The 18,779-nt window shown below is 37.9% G+C and overlaps 1 protein-coding gene and 1 long non-coding RNA gene across 2 annotated transcripts; both read right to left on the bottom strand.

Annotated features, from left to right (window-relative positions):
* Positions 1–2,757: 2,757 nt before the first annotated feature.
* Positions 2,758–3,558, bottom strand: LOC128246385 (bifunctional endo-1,4-beta-xylanase XylA-like). Its single transcript, XM_052964567.1, has 2 exons — positions 3,553–3,558; positions 2,758–3,273 (listed from the first exon to the last, which is right to left on the bottom strand). Exons 1-2 carry the CDS (start codon positions 3,556–3,558, stop codon positions 2,758–2,760), a joined length of 522 nt encoding a protein of 173 aa, XP_052820527.1.
* Positions 3,559–8,569: 5,011 nt separating this feature from the next.
* LOC128203261 (uncharacterized) lies at positions 8,570–17,356 on the bottom strand. The gene is made up of 4 exons (XR_008255904.1): positions 16,352–17,356; positions 10,468–10,554; positions 9,418–9,467; positions 8,570–9,249 (listed from the first exon to the last, which is right to left on the bottom strand). It is a non-coding gene; the product is annotated as an uncharacterized LOC128203261 (long non-coding RNA).
* Between the last annotated feature and the right edge of the window lie 1,423 nt (positions 17,357–18,779).

Here is an 18,779-nt window from a genome sequence, read left to right as displayed (position 1 = left end):
TTAGTTGCTCTTATTAAGATCAGACTCAAGCCGTTGTAAATACGGACCCAGCGTTCAGTTGCTCTTATTAAGATCAGACTCAAGCCGTTAGTAAATACGGACCCAGCGTTCAGTTGCTCTTATTAAGATCAGACTCAAGACATTAGTAAATACGGACCCAGCGTTCAGTTGCTCTTATTAAGATCAGACTCAAGCCGTTAGTAAATACGGACCCAGCGTTCAGTTGCTCTTATTAAGATCAGACTCAAGCCGTTAGTAAATAAGGACCCAGAGTTCAGTTGCTTTATTAAGATCAGACTCAAGCCGTAAGTAAATACGGACACAGCGTTCAGTTGCTCTTATTAAGATCAGACTCAAGCCGTTAGTAAATACGGACACAGCGTTCAGTTGCTCTTATTAAGATCAGACTCAAGCCGTTAGTAAATACGGACCCAGAGTTCAGTTGCTCTTATTAAGATCAGACTCAAGCCGTTAGTAAATACGGACACAGCGTTCAGTTGCCCTTATTAAGATCAGACTCAAGTCGTTAGTAAATATGGACACAGCGTTCAGTTGCTCTTATAAAGATCAGACTCAAGCCGTAAGTAAATACGGACCAAGAGTTCAGTTGCTCTTATTAAGATCAGACTCAAGCCGTAAGTAAATACGGACACAGCGTTCAGTTGCTCTTATTAAGATCAGATTGAAGCCGTCAGTAAATACGGACCCAGAGTTCAGTTGCTCAGTAGTAAATACATCATAGTTTGTTCAATGAGAACGCAGAGTTTCTCAAGTTTTCCAAAACATTTTTTCAGTTAATAAGCGCTCAGCCATTATTCATTCAAATCAGGTGAGGCGGTATATATAAACAGTGGCTTGCCCAGTTAGTAGGTAGTTTACACAATTTAATGTAGACCACTTAAAAAAACTTCAGGTGCAAAACGTTCGTGAACACCTCTTATTGGTTAGCAATTGTTAGTATGGAGTTACAAAAAGTAATGCTTATGCGACTGGGTCACGTCAAACCAATCTATTTGTGTTGGTACATACTAACAATCGTTAACAGTTACAAGTTGGTCACGAAGGTTTTACACAGACCGGTATGTGTGAATAAAAATTGCCAGTAAAATCGGTTCCAACAATAAGTTTCAACATTATATTACACCTACCAGTAGTTCTGACACATCAGATCACGTCCATGCAGACAATAGTTTCTATTGACAGTATATTGCTATGACAACGCTTGTTATTAGAACTCATGTTTATTACTTTAAACATGTTTGCAGTCTAAAAGCGAATGCCAATCTAAACGAGCACGGATGAGTATGGTTTAGTGGTTTAGGTGTCCGCTTCTCATCCAAGCGGTTGTCGGTTTGATCCCCATTAGGTGAACTCATGACCTCTCAAAATGGACACCAGTACTGTTTTCTACCCAGGAAACAGACTCGAATGTGATTCAATATGTCATCAGTTTTCGTCTCAATCAAGCTAAAATAAATTAGTTTAGACTACCGGTAATATATAAACGATGTCAATTAGTATGTCCGCCAAAAACAGCAGTGTTAAGTATGACAACTAAAAATAAAACTGACAATTGTGTGATATATTAAAAACAGATGGATCATTTTGGTCCGATAAATAGCCATGTGTCGTGGCTTATACCGTTTTCATTCCATCCAATTCATCTGTATATTGTTTTTTGTAAATGTATTGTTGTGTATACGTGTGCATTCCGTAATTTGAGCATTATTTCCAAATCATACAGCTTTGTACATTGACTTGATATATTGAACTGAATTGCTTTATTTTATCTGTCTTTAAAGAAGGCTTTACAAACAAAATAGGCTAAGCTATGACCGATGTCCGATTTATTTTTTATGTTTTAACTTACGCCAACAAGTCTGATAGCCAGACCCATCATCACCCGAGTTTCAACGTTCATCACCCGAGTTTCAGCGTACATCACCAGAGTTCTAGCGTTCATCGCCAAAGTTCCGGCATTCATCGCCCGAGTTCCAGCGTTCAACGCCCGAGTTCCAGCGTTCATCACTAGAGTTCCAGCGTACATCGTCGTAAATCCAGCGTTTATCAAAACCCAGCGTTCATCACCCGAGTTCCAGCGTTCATCGTCCGAGTTCAAGCGTTCATCACCCGAGTTCCAGCGTTCATCACCCGAGTTCCATCGTTCATCACCAGAGTTCCAGCGTACATCGTCGTTAATCCAGCGTTTATCAAAATCCAGCGTTCATCACCCGAGTTCCAGCGTTCATCGTCCGAAATCCGGAGTTCATCACCCGAGTTCCAGCGTTCATCACCAGAGTTCAAGCGTACATCGTCCGAAATCCAGCGTGCATCACCAGAGTTCCAGCGTTCATCACCAGAGTTTCAGCGTTCATCACCAGAGTTACAACGTTCATCACCAGAGTTCCAGCGTTCATCACCAGAGTTCCAGGGTTCATCACCCGAGTTCCAGCATTCAACGCCAGAGTTCCAGCGGTCATCAATACAATGTTCCAGCGTTCATCACCCGAGTTCCTGCGTCCATCGCCCGAGTAACGCCGTTCATCGCCCGTGTTCCAGCGTGCATTGTCTGAGTTACGGAGTTCATCACCCGAGTTCCAGGGTTCATCGCCCGAGTTCCTGCGTTCATCACCCGAGTTCCAGCGTTTATCACCCGAGTTCCAGCGTTCATCTCCCGAGTTCCAGCGCCCGAGTTTAAGCGTCCATCTCCCGAGTTCCAGCGTTCATCGCCCGAGTAACGCCGTTCATCGCCCGAGTTCAAGCGTGCATTGTCTGAGTTACGGGGATCATCACCCGATTTCCAGCGTTCATCGCCCGAGCTCCAGCGCCCGAGTTTAGGCGTTCATCTCCCGAGTTCCAGCGTTCATCGCCCGAGTAACGCCGTTCATCGCCCGAGTTCCAGCGTATATTGTCCGAGTTACGGTGTTCATCACCCGAGTTCCAGCGTTCATTGCCAGAGTTCCAGCTTTTATCGCCCGAGTAACGCAGCTCATCGCCCGAGTTCCAGCGTGCATTTTCCGGGAAACGGCGTTTATCGCCCGAGTTCCAGCGTTCATCGCCCGAGTTCCAGCGTTCATCGCCCGAATTCCAGCGTGCATTGTCCGGAATACGGCGCTTATCGCCCGAGTTCCAGCGTTCATCGTCCGAGTTGAGCCGTTCATCGCCCGCGTTAAGCCGTTCATCGCCCGAGTTAAGCCGTTCATCGCCCGAGTTAAGCCGTTCATCGCCCGAGTTCCAGCGTGCATTGTCCGAGTTTCGGTGTTCACCACCCGACTTCCAGCATTGATCACCAGGGTTCCATTGTTAATCACACGAGTTTCAGCGTTCATCACTCGAATTCCAATGTTCATCACTTTGTTAAGCTAGTCCTTAAACTATCCCACTAGGTTAGATATAGAAAAAAGAAGATACGACTTGAGAGCCATATCTTCATCGAACGTAGTCTTATGTGTATCTATATGGAATTAAACATTTTGATAATGGTCAAGTCGGATCTAGAAAATAGGTCAAATATTAACAAAAATGTTTTAAGACTTTTAGAGGACACTTTACCCCCATTAATAAATTGTTCCAAACAAACATCGTTAACCCTCTTGTTGCACATTTTCTATAGGATAATACAACTTTGTCAACCTGATTTTGTTAACTTAAAAGGATCTTTTGCTCAAGGTTATGTTTGGGAAAAAAATAATAGCAGAAAACCCATTCTTGACAAGCATTCAACAGGCCACAAATGTATCCTCGGTTAAAAGATGGCATACACTGGAAGATCATCATGCTCTTCAACAATTTATACGACTTTTTTACCTTACCTGAGAGTAAGATTTGTCAGACTTGACTTACGCTTAATAGGACTAGGTATAACCCTTAAATGGTAAACGGACATTTGCCCCCCCGGACATTTGCCCCCCCGGATGTTTGCCCCCCTTTTGGACCATGGCGGACATTTGCCCCCCCGCCGTTTTCGAGGGGGCGGACATTTGCCCCCCCTCAATGTTCGAGGGGGCGGACATTTGCCCCCCCTCCATTTTCGATGGGGCGGACATTTGCGATAACTTTAATAATCTTACAAACTATCAACACCAAACATGTGTTTGTATTAAAGTGCGATCCAACACTACAATTAAAGCAATCCCGATCGCGCTAATTACCTATGTGTGCATGATATCAAAGAAGTGTTAATTAATGAGAAACAATTAAAGCAATCTCGATCGCGCTATTTACCTCTGTTTGCATGATATCAAAGAAGAGATAATTAACGAGAAAAATGTGACGTACTTTTGCCTACGCCTACATCGTCACATGTGTGACCTGAACGGTGTAATCTGTATTTATATGTAATTAGTGACAAACATACAAACTGGTGTAAATCGGTTGGCAGTTTGCACGTAAATTGAACAAATAGTTAAAGAAAAAAATGTTCATTTTTTTTATATATTAATATATTTTTAATATCTTGGTATAAACTTATAAAACCGGGGGGGGGGGCAAATGTCCGCCCCCTCGAAAACGGCGGGGGGCAAATGTCCGCCCCCTCGAAAACGGCGGGGGGGCAAATGTCCGCGATGGTCCAAAAGGGGGGCAAACATCCGGGGGGGCAAACATCCGGGGGGGCAAATGTCCTAGAATCCCCTTAAATGTATTAGCATGAAGGGCTATATAATTTTGTTGCACAGATTCTGCAAAAAATTACACACAACTCCTGAACGTAATGCAAATGATGTTGAGCATGGAAAGTTAACTTGGTTTTTATACGGGTATATTGCAGAATTCTATTTTGAGGCCAACAGCGTTGTGAAACAGTGCAAGAATGTGTGTTTTCTATGCCTCAAAAACTGAGAAATTAGGAAGGCTAATTAGACTTAAACAGTCTATTTTTCAAGATGGATGATGGACACGTTCGGGTTTTCGTGAAATTTATCGCATTGGTCAACATGATTTATCACAAAAATAAAACAGAGCAATTGTATGGACAATATGTACAAACAAGCCAACGGTTATCCGTTTGTGTCTTATCCAATCAACTGGAATGGTCCAAGTCAAATTCTATAAAAGAGATTTGATCCAACCAAGTATCATCAATCGTCGCCGGGACTTAAAAAAATGGTCATATAAAATATAAGTTATGTCGGGTTTAAACCTAGTTCATATTGTAGGTGACATGTTATACCCATCTTAATAAAACTGTATCAAATTACAATAATTAAGAGGTCAAGAATGTTTCACACAGTTAAATTTAAAAAGACGGTGTACTTTGACATTGTTCATGTCAACAACCCCCTTGCGATAACAATGTTTATGACAGGGGACATTTAAGTGTTTTCCGGTAATGCGCTGTACATAGCATTTAAGACAATTTAATAAACCCCTCCCTCATCCACCGGCTGTCCCACCACCTTACCAACCCCCCATACACGGCATATCCTCCCAGGCGCCTAGAAGCTGGGGCCGCAGGGGCCGCGGTCGCGGCCCCAATATTCTGGCTAGTAACGGCAATGGGGCCGCGAATATTTAATACAGAGTTATTTAATAATCGCATTTTAAATAAAGCTACGCGCATATAGATCAATACCAGTCTGACACGATATTGAATAAACAGGTCATCATGTCATAATTAAACAGGTGACCATCTAGCTAATTGGTGTGTGAATGGCGTAAAAACATTCCGGGCGGATTATTAAAGTGGAAGAAAAGGCAATAAGACAATACCGGTAATTATTTGTATCGTTTTTGATCTTTCAAAAACTGTAGTTTATTGTGATAATTGCAATAACTCGTTAAAAATGAATTGTCATTAAATAGCCAGCAATATGTATTATTTCAAACTGGTCACATAAAAGTTTGACTTTAAAATGGACGTTCCAAATCAGCCTATAAGTTTTAAATTTCCTAAGAGATGTTTTGGCACTAAGAAAACATTCAACTCGCAATGGTTCAAAAGTCACTCGTGGCTTTACTATGAAGAGGTAAACTGCGCTAGTTTGTTATTTAACATACATTGTGAGACTGCTCAAATAGGAATAAATGCTACTAAACGATAATAGTTATATATCTTTCGACTATTTAAACCGAAATAAGTTTAGATAAAAACATGAAAATAAAACCTGGAAATTGAGTCTTTCAATGCTTAAAATGGAAAAAAAATACCGACGGTAGGGAACACCCATTCAGAGCACACCCCTTCCGCGGCCCCAATGTCAATTTCTTTCCTACGCGTCTGCCTCCTGAAATAAAGTATGGTATGAGCCCAAGCCTTCCCCAACTCCTCACACACAATGATGTATATGATGGGGGTGTTCTTTTGGTAAGTAGCTGTACATAGCATTTAAGACATTTGTATAGCCCCTCCCTCCTCTCCGGCTTCCCCACCCCTCCCCATCCACCCCAAACACGATATAAACACCTACCACACACTATAGTATGAATCCCAGCCTCCCCACTACCCCTTGCACACTCTATTATATATATATCGGATCGATGTATAAAGCTTCCTGAAGGGTTTATCTAAGCCAATCAGCATCAAGTAAACATTCATATGTGTAGGAAATTCAAATGTATGGAGAAGAATCATGTAAACATATGGCGGTTTCTGAAGCTCATATTTTGTGTGGATAAACCTTTTTCCTTATCATTTGAAAGGTAAGAACAGTTTCAACATGTATCTTTAATACTATTACACAGTAAAAAGAACATAAATACATAATGGTTAGTAACATTAAGTATAATGTTTTTGCAATTATTTATCAGGCAGCATTTAATCATTCTGTATATTGCTCCCTGAACCTCCATTAACACAATGTTCCAATGGGATGTTTAGAAGCCTCGTGATTGTTACAAATACAATGTGTTTAAGTATATGGATATATATACAAGTTCTATGTATAGGATAGACAACGAGTGGACGTATATTTGTCTTCGATCTATACGTCCACGAGGTGTCTATCCGACTTAAACCACGTGAACTAAAGCGAGGAGGTTTGGTTCTTGTTCTTTAAGCTAAAGACTCATAAGATCCAAATACCATTTAACATTGTATAACCGCAGACAATGCGCATTTTGGTTTGGCTCAATCACGAATTTTCTATGGTTTGAGAATTAATGTCTACCGTATACATTGCAAGGCAACGAGTTTAACCTATTTGCCATAACTTAAATTGCCATATCGGAATTCCGTTAAGAGTCCAAGGACGGAATGGTTTTGAAACGGGTGGTCGAAAAACTAAATTGAATATTATTTTCTGCATGAATGTAATTGATATTGAGATCGACATGAAAAGTATCTGTAATTTTTCTTTTACATCAAAAAGGTTTCATGTTTTGACGTTTTTATCTCAATAACGCTTTCAAAGATTTTCAGATGTTTGAATAAAGCTAACCAAAAAAAAGTGATTTGGTATGGCTTTACAAAAATCCACTTTAAGTTTGATTTGTAACTTGTGGGAAAAGATGTAAATTTGTTTTAGTATTATTAACTGTTGTTTGATGTATCATTATCGCCATTGAAATAGTTACCAACGCTTCTGTCTGCTAATAGAGATAAGTCAAAAATATCTATAATGAGAACAGCATCATGCAAAAGTCAGTGTTTTTCGTAAATATGGCACGTTGGTTGGTGCACTGGGAGGGGGTCTTTGTGGGATAAAGTTTACTTGATATTTATATACCGGAAGATACACCGCAGTACACATACACCAATGCCCCGACCCCTACCTGGTGAGTGTAAAAGTTGTGTCGTAAACGGCTTGAGTAAGGGTTTAGATAGCTATACTTGTGTCATTATACTTCTAATATTACATTTTAGACGGAATTCACCATGATCAATATAACCAATTTGCAACTGGCCCTGGATCGTTTTTTATTGTTCTTTATCTTATATACCCGCTGTTTACAGTATTAAGGTTTCATTGAGACGAAACAGATACCTACAACCAAAACATGCTTTTAAAGTATATTCAATGATTATTATTAAACCATGAAAGACGTTTTAAAAAAAAGGTGCCTGATAAATTACAGATTATTTTTCTTGGCCTATGAATACAATTTCATGCTTAACTGTTCATCAAATGTGATCCATTTTGCCTCGAAGAAATCGTGTTTTAGGAGTTGTATATATACTTCTGATTATACAACGTGTATATGAGAAATGGAGCAATGCAATAGCGAATGCCGATTGGTTGGATTAGAGTGAGCGTGGTCTAATACATGAAAGTATAAGCTGCATTTAACTTTATATATACTCTTCTTTATATAGTGTTAAGCCTGAGCATGATCTTCACTTATTTATTGATGATCATGTGGGTGTGTATGTGTGTGCCTTATGATCATATTTAATTACCATAGATGGCCAATATTGTGTCTGTGACAAAGATGAGGATCCTGTGACCAACAAGATTTGATGGGGAAAGTTGGAAAACTAAAGAACATGCTGAAAATAGTGGGTTGCTGACTGTTATTTCATTTAGTTTCACCTTTGAAACTTTATTCCTTTTATAATTTACAAATATAAAACCATGTAGGCATGAGGTAAAACTATTAATTATCTTCTAACAATTACATCCCTCTTGTAATCATTGCTATAGATCAGGAAATCATCATTTGAATAAATACATTTAAAGTTATTTTTACAGCTAGATTACGTTCCCAGATGGTGCAATAAGAATGAAGCGGAATCACCAACAGAAGCAGAACTAAATAGGGCGATAACGGAACAAGGTTCATTCTGTCGAAAACAAATTAAACACAGAATATGAACTCTTAAAACAATAAGTGATAGTAAAAATGTGTAAAAAAATAACATTTTCAGCTGTGCCTTTTTTAAGAAAATATATTAAACAATGTTTTATTGTCCTGTTTTCCAAACTATAAATTGTTCTTAACTCAAACTGGTTGTGTTCAAGTAATGCCAACTTTTGACGCCTGTTGTTTTGTTGACGCCTGGTTTTTCGACGCTTGTTTTTTGACGCTTGGTTTTTTGACGCTTGGTTTATTTTACGCCTGTTTTTTTTAAAAACCAGCTGGAATTTAAACCCAGCCCATTTGCATAATGTTCCCATATAGATGCCTCTTTTCCGCTTGGTTTTAAATTTGACGCTTGGTTATCCATATGAACAGCACCAACGGGGCAATAGTATTGTCACAGAAGTGACCCTTTGGACATTCTTTGCAAGTGGATGGTCATGTCTCGTCTTGGTACGTGCCAGGGGGCCGTTTCAATAAAGGATTTTAGTCGTAACTTCAATTCTCTTAAACCTGTATAAAGACAAACAATACATGCACATCAATTATTTTTATTTACTCAATTTGGTGTTCATTTTCAATGCTGACTCGAGTTCAATTCACTCAAATATGTATTAAAATAATGAAACTATGACACTAAGATAATTTCAACTACCGATAAAAATCTTTATTGAAACGCACCCCTGAGTCGTATCGGATTTCTTCAAGGCTTCCAATAGGGCAGTAGTGACCTAGAAATACATGTGTGGAGATTTGAATCATAATGAAATCAGAATAATTAAAAGATTCCTTCAATTATTTGTGTGTTCATGATGTATGTTTGCAGAAAGACAAGCTTGCAAATTTCCCAAGAAGCGTGCATGATTAAAAAAAAAGTAAAATCTTCAGTAGCTGAGTTAAAGGAGTCATTGTAAATGGGTACTGTGAAGGTATTCAAATGAATGAAAAAAAGAAGATAACTTCAACATGTGACAGGAATACAAAACAAATTATGATAATGGGCCAATTGTGAGTTTTGTTTAAGTTACCCGGTAACAACAATGTCAACATCACCATTGTTAACTTTGAAATCACTTAATTCTGCTCTGAAAGATTAATGGACACACTTGTGATCTGCAGTATTTAAGGATTTGGGACAATTGGTTCAGCCATACTTGTTTTTGTTTAAATATGTGAGCACATCAAATAATCTCCTTCTAAAAGTTAACAACGATGTCGTTAATCATGTTGTTGATTTTAACAAAGTTAAAAAAATAGCTATGTATGCCTTCTAAGGATGCCAAAACCTTGCAACAAAAGAATATGTCACTCGACCTCGAAAATTCAAAAACATTGTTGAGGACTTTAAAGCTGCACTCTCACAGATTGACAGTTATAACTTTTACTTTATGTTTAGAACGTTATTTTTTTTATTTTGGTAGCAATGACTTCTATTCAGGCATTTAAGATAACTCCAATAGAACATATCTCAATTGTATGCAAACCTGCCAAAAGCTCATATTTATATTTATATAAGCGTTTGTAATGCTTTCGGGTATAAAACATCAATTTTTTAACATAAATATGAAAAACTGCAGTCTGAAATTTTGTCAGCAGTCTAATTTCAATGGTTTACAGACATGTACGCCAAAATGGCTAATTTTAAACAAAAAATAAAGAAGTTTTCAAAACAGTCAATCTGTGAGAGTGCAGCTTTAAATCTATGAGTAAGTCCCTTTAAATGCCTCTTACCAAAAGTTTCTGCAACTGGGGCTGCCAGAGTCAAGGATCCAGAACAACAGTATCTGGCACTGCAGTTGCCACTGGTTACGTCTGACTCTGCAAAATTCAATTAATTAAAAAAATTATTAATACTTATTTTTTTGTCTTGGAATGATCAGCAAATATTTGCTTGAATATCTGCAAACCAGTGATAAAAGACTGCTGTCAAAAAATCAGATCGCATATTTCATATTTCCATTCCAAAATGAGTTTTCTTAAGTTTACTAACGGTTAAAGAAAATGCATATAAAACATCATTTTTTTAACTTAAATATTAAATGTGCAATCGAATGTTTTGACATCGGTCTTAAATGACTGGTTTCCTTGGATATTCGAATAAATTGGCTCATTCCTAGACAAAAATAATATAGTTGTCAAAACGTTCGATCTGTGAGAGTGCAGCTTTACAGGCTTTAATTTTACTTTCTCATTAATACATGCACATGCCTAGTCATACCTCATACCCTATAGGTCTAAAACACCAAACAACAACAACAACTTTTAATGCATTCAGGCAATAATGCCTATAGCATACAAACAGTTTACGAGGAAACAGGTAAAATTTAGCGAGAAGCATAAAAATAAAATGTGAACAAAAAGATAAATGATTGTTAGACAGTAGTAGTGAATTATTTTGCAATTAAAGGTAAATCTAGAATGCTTATATAAAACATTTCGTGCTTAACAATTTGATAGAAAAATTTAAACAAGTAATTCACCAAAGTCCGAGTGTTTGTTTAACAGAAGTTATATTGAGTAGTATTTATCCAGTGAATTACAAGAGCAGTAGAAAAATACATTTGTTTACACTTTCCAACTCTGTCACAAGTACGCATATTAAATACATATGGAATCACTTCTGTTATTATTATGAAGAAAAAGAACCCAAAACAGAGGAGAGCGATGGCCTGGCATGTCTAAGTGTCCTCTGCAAGCATGTTATACTTCATCTGCATTATTTTTAATTTGTTACCAGAAAAAAATATTACCGCGCAATTTGCCTTTTTCTGCCAATACCTGGATTCGAACGCGTTGGTGGCCTAGCATGATCCGGAATAAAACATGATTATTCAATCCAGCATTCAAAAGGTCTTGTAATGCACCAGTCAATTGTTACCACGGCCCCACGTCCGGAGAAATAGCGGGGACCTTGAAATCTCCATCCTATGGGGACGAACTGATGGTAAAACCCCCGCCAAATGTCCCCGCATCAAAAATGCCTTAGGTTAGGCTCATTTCCTGCTATAGTTTGCGCGAAGACAAAACCACCGCTTTCCTCCGACACTGCGGGGCCACCTGAAAGGTAAAAACACGACCCTTTCCCCCGGTATTCCTCGGTATAACCCCGGACCTGGGAGTCCGTGGTTACAATTGACTGGTGCATCAAAGTCCTAGCTATCACTTGCAACATATTTGGATTTTTAATCGGTGTGCGGTTAAGGTAAAAACTATATAATGGCACTTTTGAGATATGCTGATCGTAGCGAAACCCACCATACAAAACACGAAAGTTACTCTATATGCAAGCGAAAGACCTCGCGACCACTATTAATCATGAGTGTCCGTCCGTCCGCAACTTTTAGACCAATATCGCCTTATTATGACAACAAATAATTTCACAGTGAATAAATAAGCCGAACTCTAATGACAAGTGCATGCGTTTGGGTGATGGTGCAAAAAAAGAGACCCGAGCTCATAACGTATCAAAATTCAAAAGGGATCAGGGTCACGGATTGGGTCAAGAAAATTGACCTTAAAACATGTTCATAGCGTTTTCGTACTCCGTTTACTGATTATTTGTTAATGTCGCAGAGACCGTCAAATTAAGTTGTGCCGAGCAGACTTAAATAAGGACTAAACCAAATTGCGGTTTAACGACGATCTAAGGTGAAGGTCACCGAGACCAACCGCCCTACGCCCTACCAAATTTTAAGAATATTTAGTGTGATTTAATTTCCCCGTTCAGGAGCTGGCTAGAATACCATCGCAAACATTAGCGACTTTGCACATGCTGTATCAAGTCGAAACAGTTTAATCAGGTGGTTTCTTTAAGTATTTTCTTGTATTAATAGCATTTCAGTACTTCTCATATCTGTCTAATTGCTGTATCAGATTTAGTTCATCTAAACGTATCAAGAAACATCCGCGAAACGGCTCTTTTCATATGTTCCGCCTTTCTCGCCATGTATTTAAATAGTCACTCTTATTCAAAATCAATACATAACACATGTATAACAAAAATCAAATTTGACTGATAAACCTTTTACTTCTACCTAAATAATGCATTTTTGAAAAATATTATTCACTGATAACAAGATTCGTAACGGTTCAACTCAACATATTTAAAAACAGAAAGCGCATGAAATATTAAATGATTGGCGAATGCTATAAGATTTACTGTGGTCAACTATAGTCTCATAAGGTAAAAATACCATGTGTTATGCCAATTTCTTTCATATAAAACTCGGTATCCTTAAACAACCCATTGTTTTCGACAATATTTCATCCTTATTGGAATACTAAAACAATATTATTAGTTATAGTAAATCACCTTTGGGAGTAAGAGTGCGTCTTCAAAGATGTCTTATTGCCGTTCGTTTTTTAAACAGTTATAGCAGATTAGAACTTAACAGTCAATGTATATATTCCTTTTATATTTACGTTGCCCATCAAAATATACCATCATTAATTGAGCTGAACCCCGTCTGCTCGGCTACCAGACAAATCGGCCCCTAGTTGAAACGGTTACCTATTCGGCATATTGCTATGTGTTAAATATCAAATACACTGTCTTAAACTGTATCAACCTATCGCCCGCCGTAAATGGCACCAACATTTCTCTAAAATTCCTCGCACGTGACCACATGCGTGTCATATGCGTCCCACTCATACATAATCCTGGCGTCAATGTCTGCATGTCTCTAAGCTGAAGGCCAAGAGCTGCCTCCGACACGAGTTGATGAGTAAGCTTCACCATCTTCGATTCCCTCAACAGCAGGGTCAGTAAAACGTAGAACTGGAGCGTTGACTGAGCGGCGGAAAAGTTCAAACGGCGATACCAGCTTGAAATTGCATAGACGCAATACAATTTAAACCAAAACATGCCAATTAAGGATTTCAAGTTCGAACAAAAAATAAAGTTACATGGATTTTATTTTTATTTTATTGAATGCTATAACCGAAAGTAATATGGGCGAAAGGGTGAATAAATGTTAACAGCAGTCGGCTTGTATTTACCTTCGGTGTCGTTGTTGGTTTTTATGGTCTGCGGTAGACGGACCACTCAGTGATGTTCCAGAGGGGGCTCTCCATTCACTGGCCCTTAACGTATGCGATGAGTTTTTCGTCTGGGTAGAACTCACATCTGCCCGGTCTTTAAGTTTCATAAATGCGTGTCCAATGTGGTGTCCTGGTAGGAATGAAAGCGCCAACAGCTCCTCTCGTCGCTCGTGTGTTGCCTTCAGCCCCAGGTGATGGACGTGGCGCAGAACTGGCTGAAATCAGTTGAATACCTATAAACATACATTGACACAGTACTATGACACCAGCTTCTGTCGCTTCAGATTGAAGCCCTTGTCGACGACCTTGTACTCCACCTCGTCAACGACGCAGCAGGACGGCATAGACTCTCCTATCGACCAACATTTTAAGTTATTTAATTGGCATGGAAGTATACAAGATTAATTTTGCATAAAAATGCCATTCATTATGATACAAATAATACAACGCACATGTTTGTCTTAACATGAAATTTACCTTTCATGGCTTAAGTTGTGTCAACAGTCCCGTCTCTGGGTACATCGAATAGCTGCTTGCGACTGTCGTTGAGGCTGGGACCTACGATGTAGGTTGCATCTAGAGCAGATCCTCAGTTTAAGTGTCAACAACGAAAGATTCCGCTGTGGCGAACTGCGAACCGGTGAAGTGGTTGATTCGGGGCGACTAGGTGTCGATGCAGAACTTCCGGTGCTGTAGTCCAGAGCGAACGTCACACTCCAGAACATAGCGTACTGGTGACTGAAAATAAATAATAGACGAATACGAACACATATATTCTGTTCAAAGTATGTTTGATTCGTTTAAAATTCATATTTAAAATATGGTTTACCAAAATGTTTACAATTGTTTTGATATGTCGATAACTTACTAATGAATACTTTAATATATATGCATAGTGATGTTATTTTAGTTTATACTTACATCGATAGGTACCAACCCTTCTCTCGTTCCAGTAGCACTACAGGGCTTGCAGACTGTTCTTAAGGTAACTGTTTCCTTGCTTTGAAGTAATCTTCCCTGAAGATGCTTTTAAGATGGAGAATAATTAATTAGCTAACACCTTCCTGTATCGCAGACTCGGTGCTGCCATCGGTCACATACATGGCAGGTGATGGCATGTTGTAGCGGCCTCACAACCTTATCACACTCAATACACAAATCCGGATCAGACATTACAATTATTAACAAAGTCCAACACACAATGCCATAAATGTAGCACAACAACGCGTTTATAAGGTCCGACAAAATTCAAAATAAAATAAAATGAATGTGCCGAAATGTCTCTGTTGAAAATCAGTAAGGGGCAGAAACGTCTCGAGTCCGTTTAATTAAGGGACCGAAACGTCTAAGTGGCCGATTTGGTAGTAGGCCGAATTGTCTCACTCCCGTTGGCTCGAACTCCTTGTTGGCTCGAACTGGATGTAAAGGCCTTCCCGCTTAGCTCGATTCTTTCGCCGTTTCCTGGGAGTTCAAGTCAACGAGGTTGGACTAGATGCGTTCTTTCATACAAATGGCTTACACTTCTAGAGCTCATCATTGTCTGCAATTTTTTCGTGAACCGGCGCCTAGTCCTTGGCCAAGACTATGTGATTATTTTTTTTTATATCGTTTCGACGAAAACACACGCCATGCACAATATGTACGTTTCTGGTATATTTTCCTATTAAAGCATGTAAATTGGAAAAGACTTAGTTCAAAGTTGGTGTTTATTTTTCAAATAGTTAAAACATGATCACAAAACAGAAATATAATGGCATTGATTCAAGTCATTATATCTAACATTTATAATTTATAAACAACTTTCAAATTGACATTTTCCCAAAAGTTGCAAACCATACACTACGATGATATGTTGTTAGATTTTGATAATAAACTTGCTTTAATAATTGGCCTCCTCCATCCCCTTACAGCCAACCCTTTCCGCCTTTATACAGTAAAAAATACAGTGCCAAACACAAGTCCTTTTACAATCATATGTGGTTTGACAGGACATATACCTTAATTAACCTTGTATCTTTAAAAAATATATTGAGTATAGTTATCATTATTTCTTCATGTAAAAGCAAGTAAAATGCTCTCCTACTTAATATCATTGACATTTTGAACATTTATGTACTTTACCTTTAAAGCTGCTCTCTCACAGAATGACATTTTAACTGTTTTTCTATGTCTATAATCAGCTGATTTGGGCATCAATGCCTTTGATTAGGTCATATACAACAACAACATTGAATATCACTCAGCAAGACATCTGTTTAGCTTTAAGGGTATGCTAAAGCAAAAGTGAATGCAGAACACTTAAAAACTGACCAATATTAAATTGGAAAAAAGAGAAGGCGAATTTTACGCATTAAAATACACAAAAATTGCACTGTATTAAAACAATACATTACATTTTCTAAACTTTGTTTCAGTTTTTTCAATATTGGAAAATGTCAATAAATTGAATAATTACCAATTTTGTAAATAAGGAAGTAACATATTATGAAGACATTTGAGCTTTAATATTGTGAAAACAATTCCTGAAAAACTAAAAACCAAACTAAACCTAGATTTGAGTTTTAATAACTTTTACCATGCGGGGTCCTAGTTGTGTGTAACCCGATCCATGCTAAGTTCGGATATTATCGGACCGGGATATTTACCATGGGATGTTTACCAAATCCATTTCAAATTCAAATCTTGCAGCAAATTACCACATCAGTACATACAAATCACATAGCAAAATAATAAATCTAGCATGTGACTTAACTTTATGTACCAATGATAGTAACAGAGAAACCCATAATTATGTATCGAATATTTTCATCTTCTCCCAACTCCGCCATTTTGTGTATACATGCGTTCACAGGGCATCAATACTTCATGTTTGTTTTATTTTTCATTTTAAAGAGTATTCCTTGGTTACAACAACAAATCTCATTTATAGTGAAATACCAAGTTCATTACAAATTGAAATGGATTTATTCAAAATAGTTTTCCGTGTTGTTTTATCTAGATGTTTTGCACACAACTCCTGGCATTAGTAAATGTCATTGGCACATGTGTTCAACTCTTTCATTGTTTTTACTCTATATTAACCCAAACATGAATAAACATGTAATCTAGAATAAACACAAGCTTTGCATTGACTCATTGACAAGTATTTCCAAACCATTTTGTGATTTAAAATCCATAAACACCACCGACCGAACTTGTGAAACTAGGTCACCGGTGTCAACTTAGAAATTTTACTTTCGATTTCACCACTCACACTTAGTGCACTGTTATTTGATATTTAACCATAAAATGTTAAAAAAAACGTTTTTCTCACACAAAATTTACAGATATTTGTGTCTACTAATTCGATGGCAGCCGCTGACACTTTCATTTTTTATCTATAAACAACAATATTTTCATGACCTAAATTGGCGGGGAAAAACAACAATCACGTGACAGTTATTGTTTGTATCTGCTGTTAAATTTTCCAGTGTTTATTGCTATTGTTACTTTAACAACTCCTGCATATTTTAATTAATTATTTTATACAAAGAATGACTGCTATCGTCAATTCCGCCACTGCCAATGGCGCTGCCATAACAGTTGACTGGCTCACATGCTATCACTATAAATTGGCCATAACGGCTACTGAACAACAAACCAGTCGAGATCTACTGCATTCGTTCTCTTATCTGTTCGTTTTTCTTTCGTTTCGCACCAAAATCAATACGGTCGGGAAAAAAAAATTGAAAAAAAAGTGATTTTTTTTTTTTGTTTGTACTTTTCGGAAAATTAGACCCGCCGGTTTTGTAAACCAATTTATATAAAAGTAGTGGCCTAAGTAAGCTAATTCTGATGATGAGAACTTCGCAGTTTAAAAACTTCTTTTTTCAATTTTCATATAAACAAAAATTAAAACTTGAAAGCCCTGAATTATATTGTAGATCTAAGTTAGTTTCTAAGTTAGTTTAAAAGAAAATGATTTTAGCGACATTTTCGATCTATTTCAAAGGCAATATTTAAAGAATACACTAGCGCACCCGGCGCACGCCCCCCCCCCCCCTAAAATTCCCGGAGCTTACATGTTCTTTGGTATGGAAACAATAAAATATACTATATTTTCCTATTTTTTCTTCGCTCGCTTCGCTCGCGTATCTTTATACAACATTGCCTTTTGAGATGTACTCGTACACAACACAGAGTGCACGCAATTTAAACGTTCCCGCCTTCCCTTACTGTAATAATTCGGCACTATATAACATGATCATGTTGATGCACCGTAAAACCCATACAAACAAACACATCAGTCAATTAATTTCCTTTGGGTACATTTATACGACAACAAATATGGCTGCGCCGTCAAGTCCCAAACGCCCCAAGAAACAGAAGAGTTTGCACAGTTTCTTTAGCAACAAAGAAAAAGAAAGAAGGTAAGCAATTTTAAATTGGTTGATCTAGGCAAATATGACTTGTTCACTGTTCCACCATGCATGTAGATATGATGCAATTGGAGCATATGTTTGTCGTTTAAATATCACGGATTTCTTCAAGCGCCGTGGATATTTGCCTCGAATCAGAGAGATAAATACTGAACGTACGATAACTTTCTTCCTCCAATTATTAGCGTAAAATGACGTCACGAGTCACGTGGTATGGCCACACTGTTGGTCGAAGTATGTAATGACAACTCTAAACTAAAAGAAACCTCGTTATGATATTAGAACTATAGGTATGCCCCTGGATCTGCTAGTGCAACCTTTAGAGTGATTAAAAGTTACGCCTCCCTAACCCAAAATCCTGGATCCGCCCCTGGTATATCCCAAAATACTTTCAAATGTTGTATATTGATCTAACATTTCCATAAGAATATAAATGCTATTATTTGAATCCAAATTCATAATCATTTTCATAATACAACAACTAATAGGTTATTTTTACCTGTGTTAAATCGTCTTTCGGTTGGCGAAGGGAGACAACTATTTCACTGACATATTGTCTTTATTCAATTGAACAATTAGTAAATA

This window comes from Mya arenaria, chromosome 9 (genome assembly GCF_026914265.1).
Source record: "Mya arenaria isolate MELC-2E11 chromosome 9, ASM2691426v1".
NCBI lineage: Eukaryota > Metazoa > Mollusca > Bivalvia > Myida > Myidae > Mya > Mya arenaria.
Note: the sequence above shows the minus strand (reverse complement) of the source record. Positions and strands in the feature narration are given on the sequence as shown.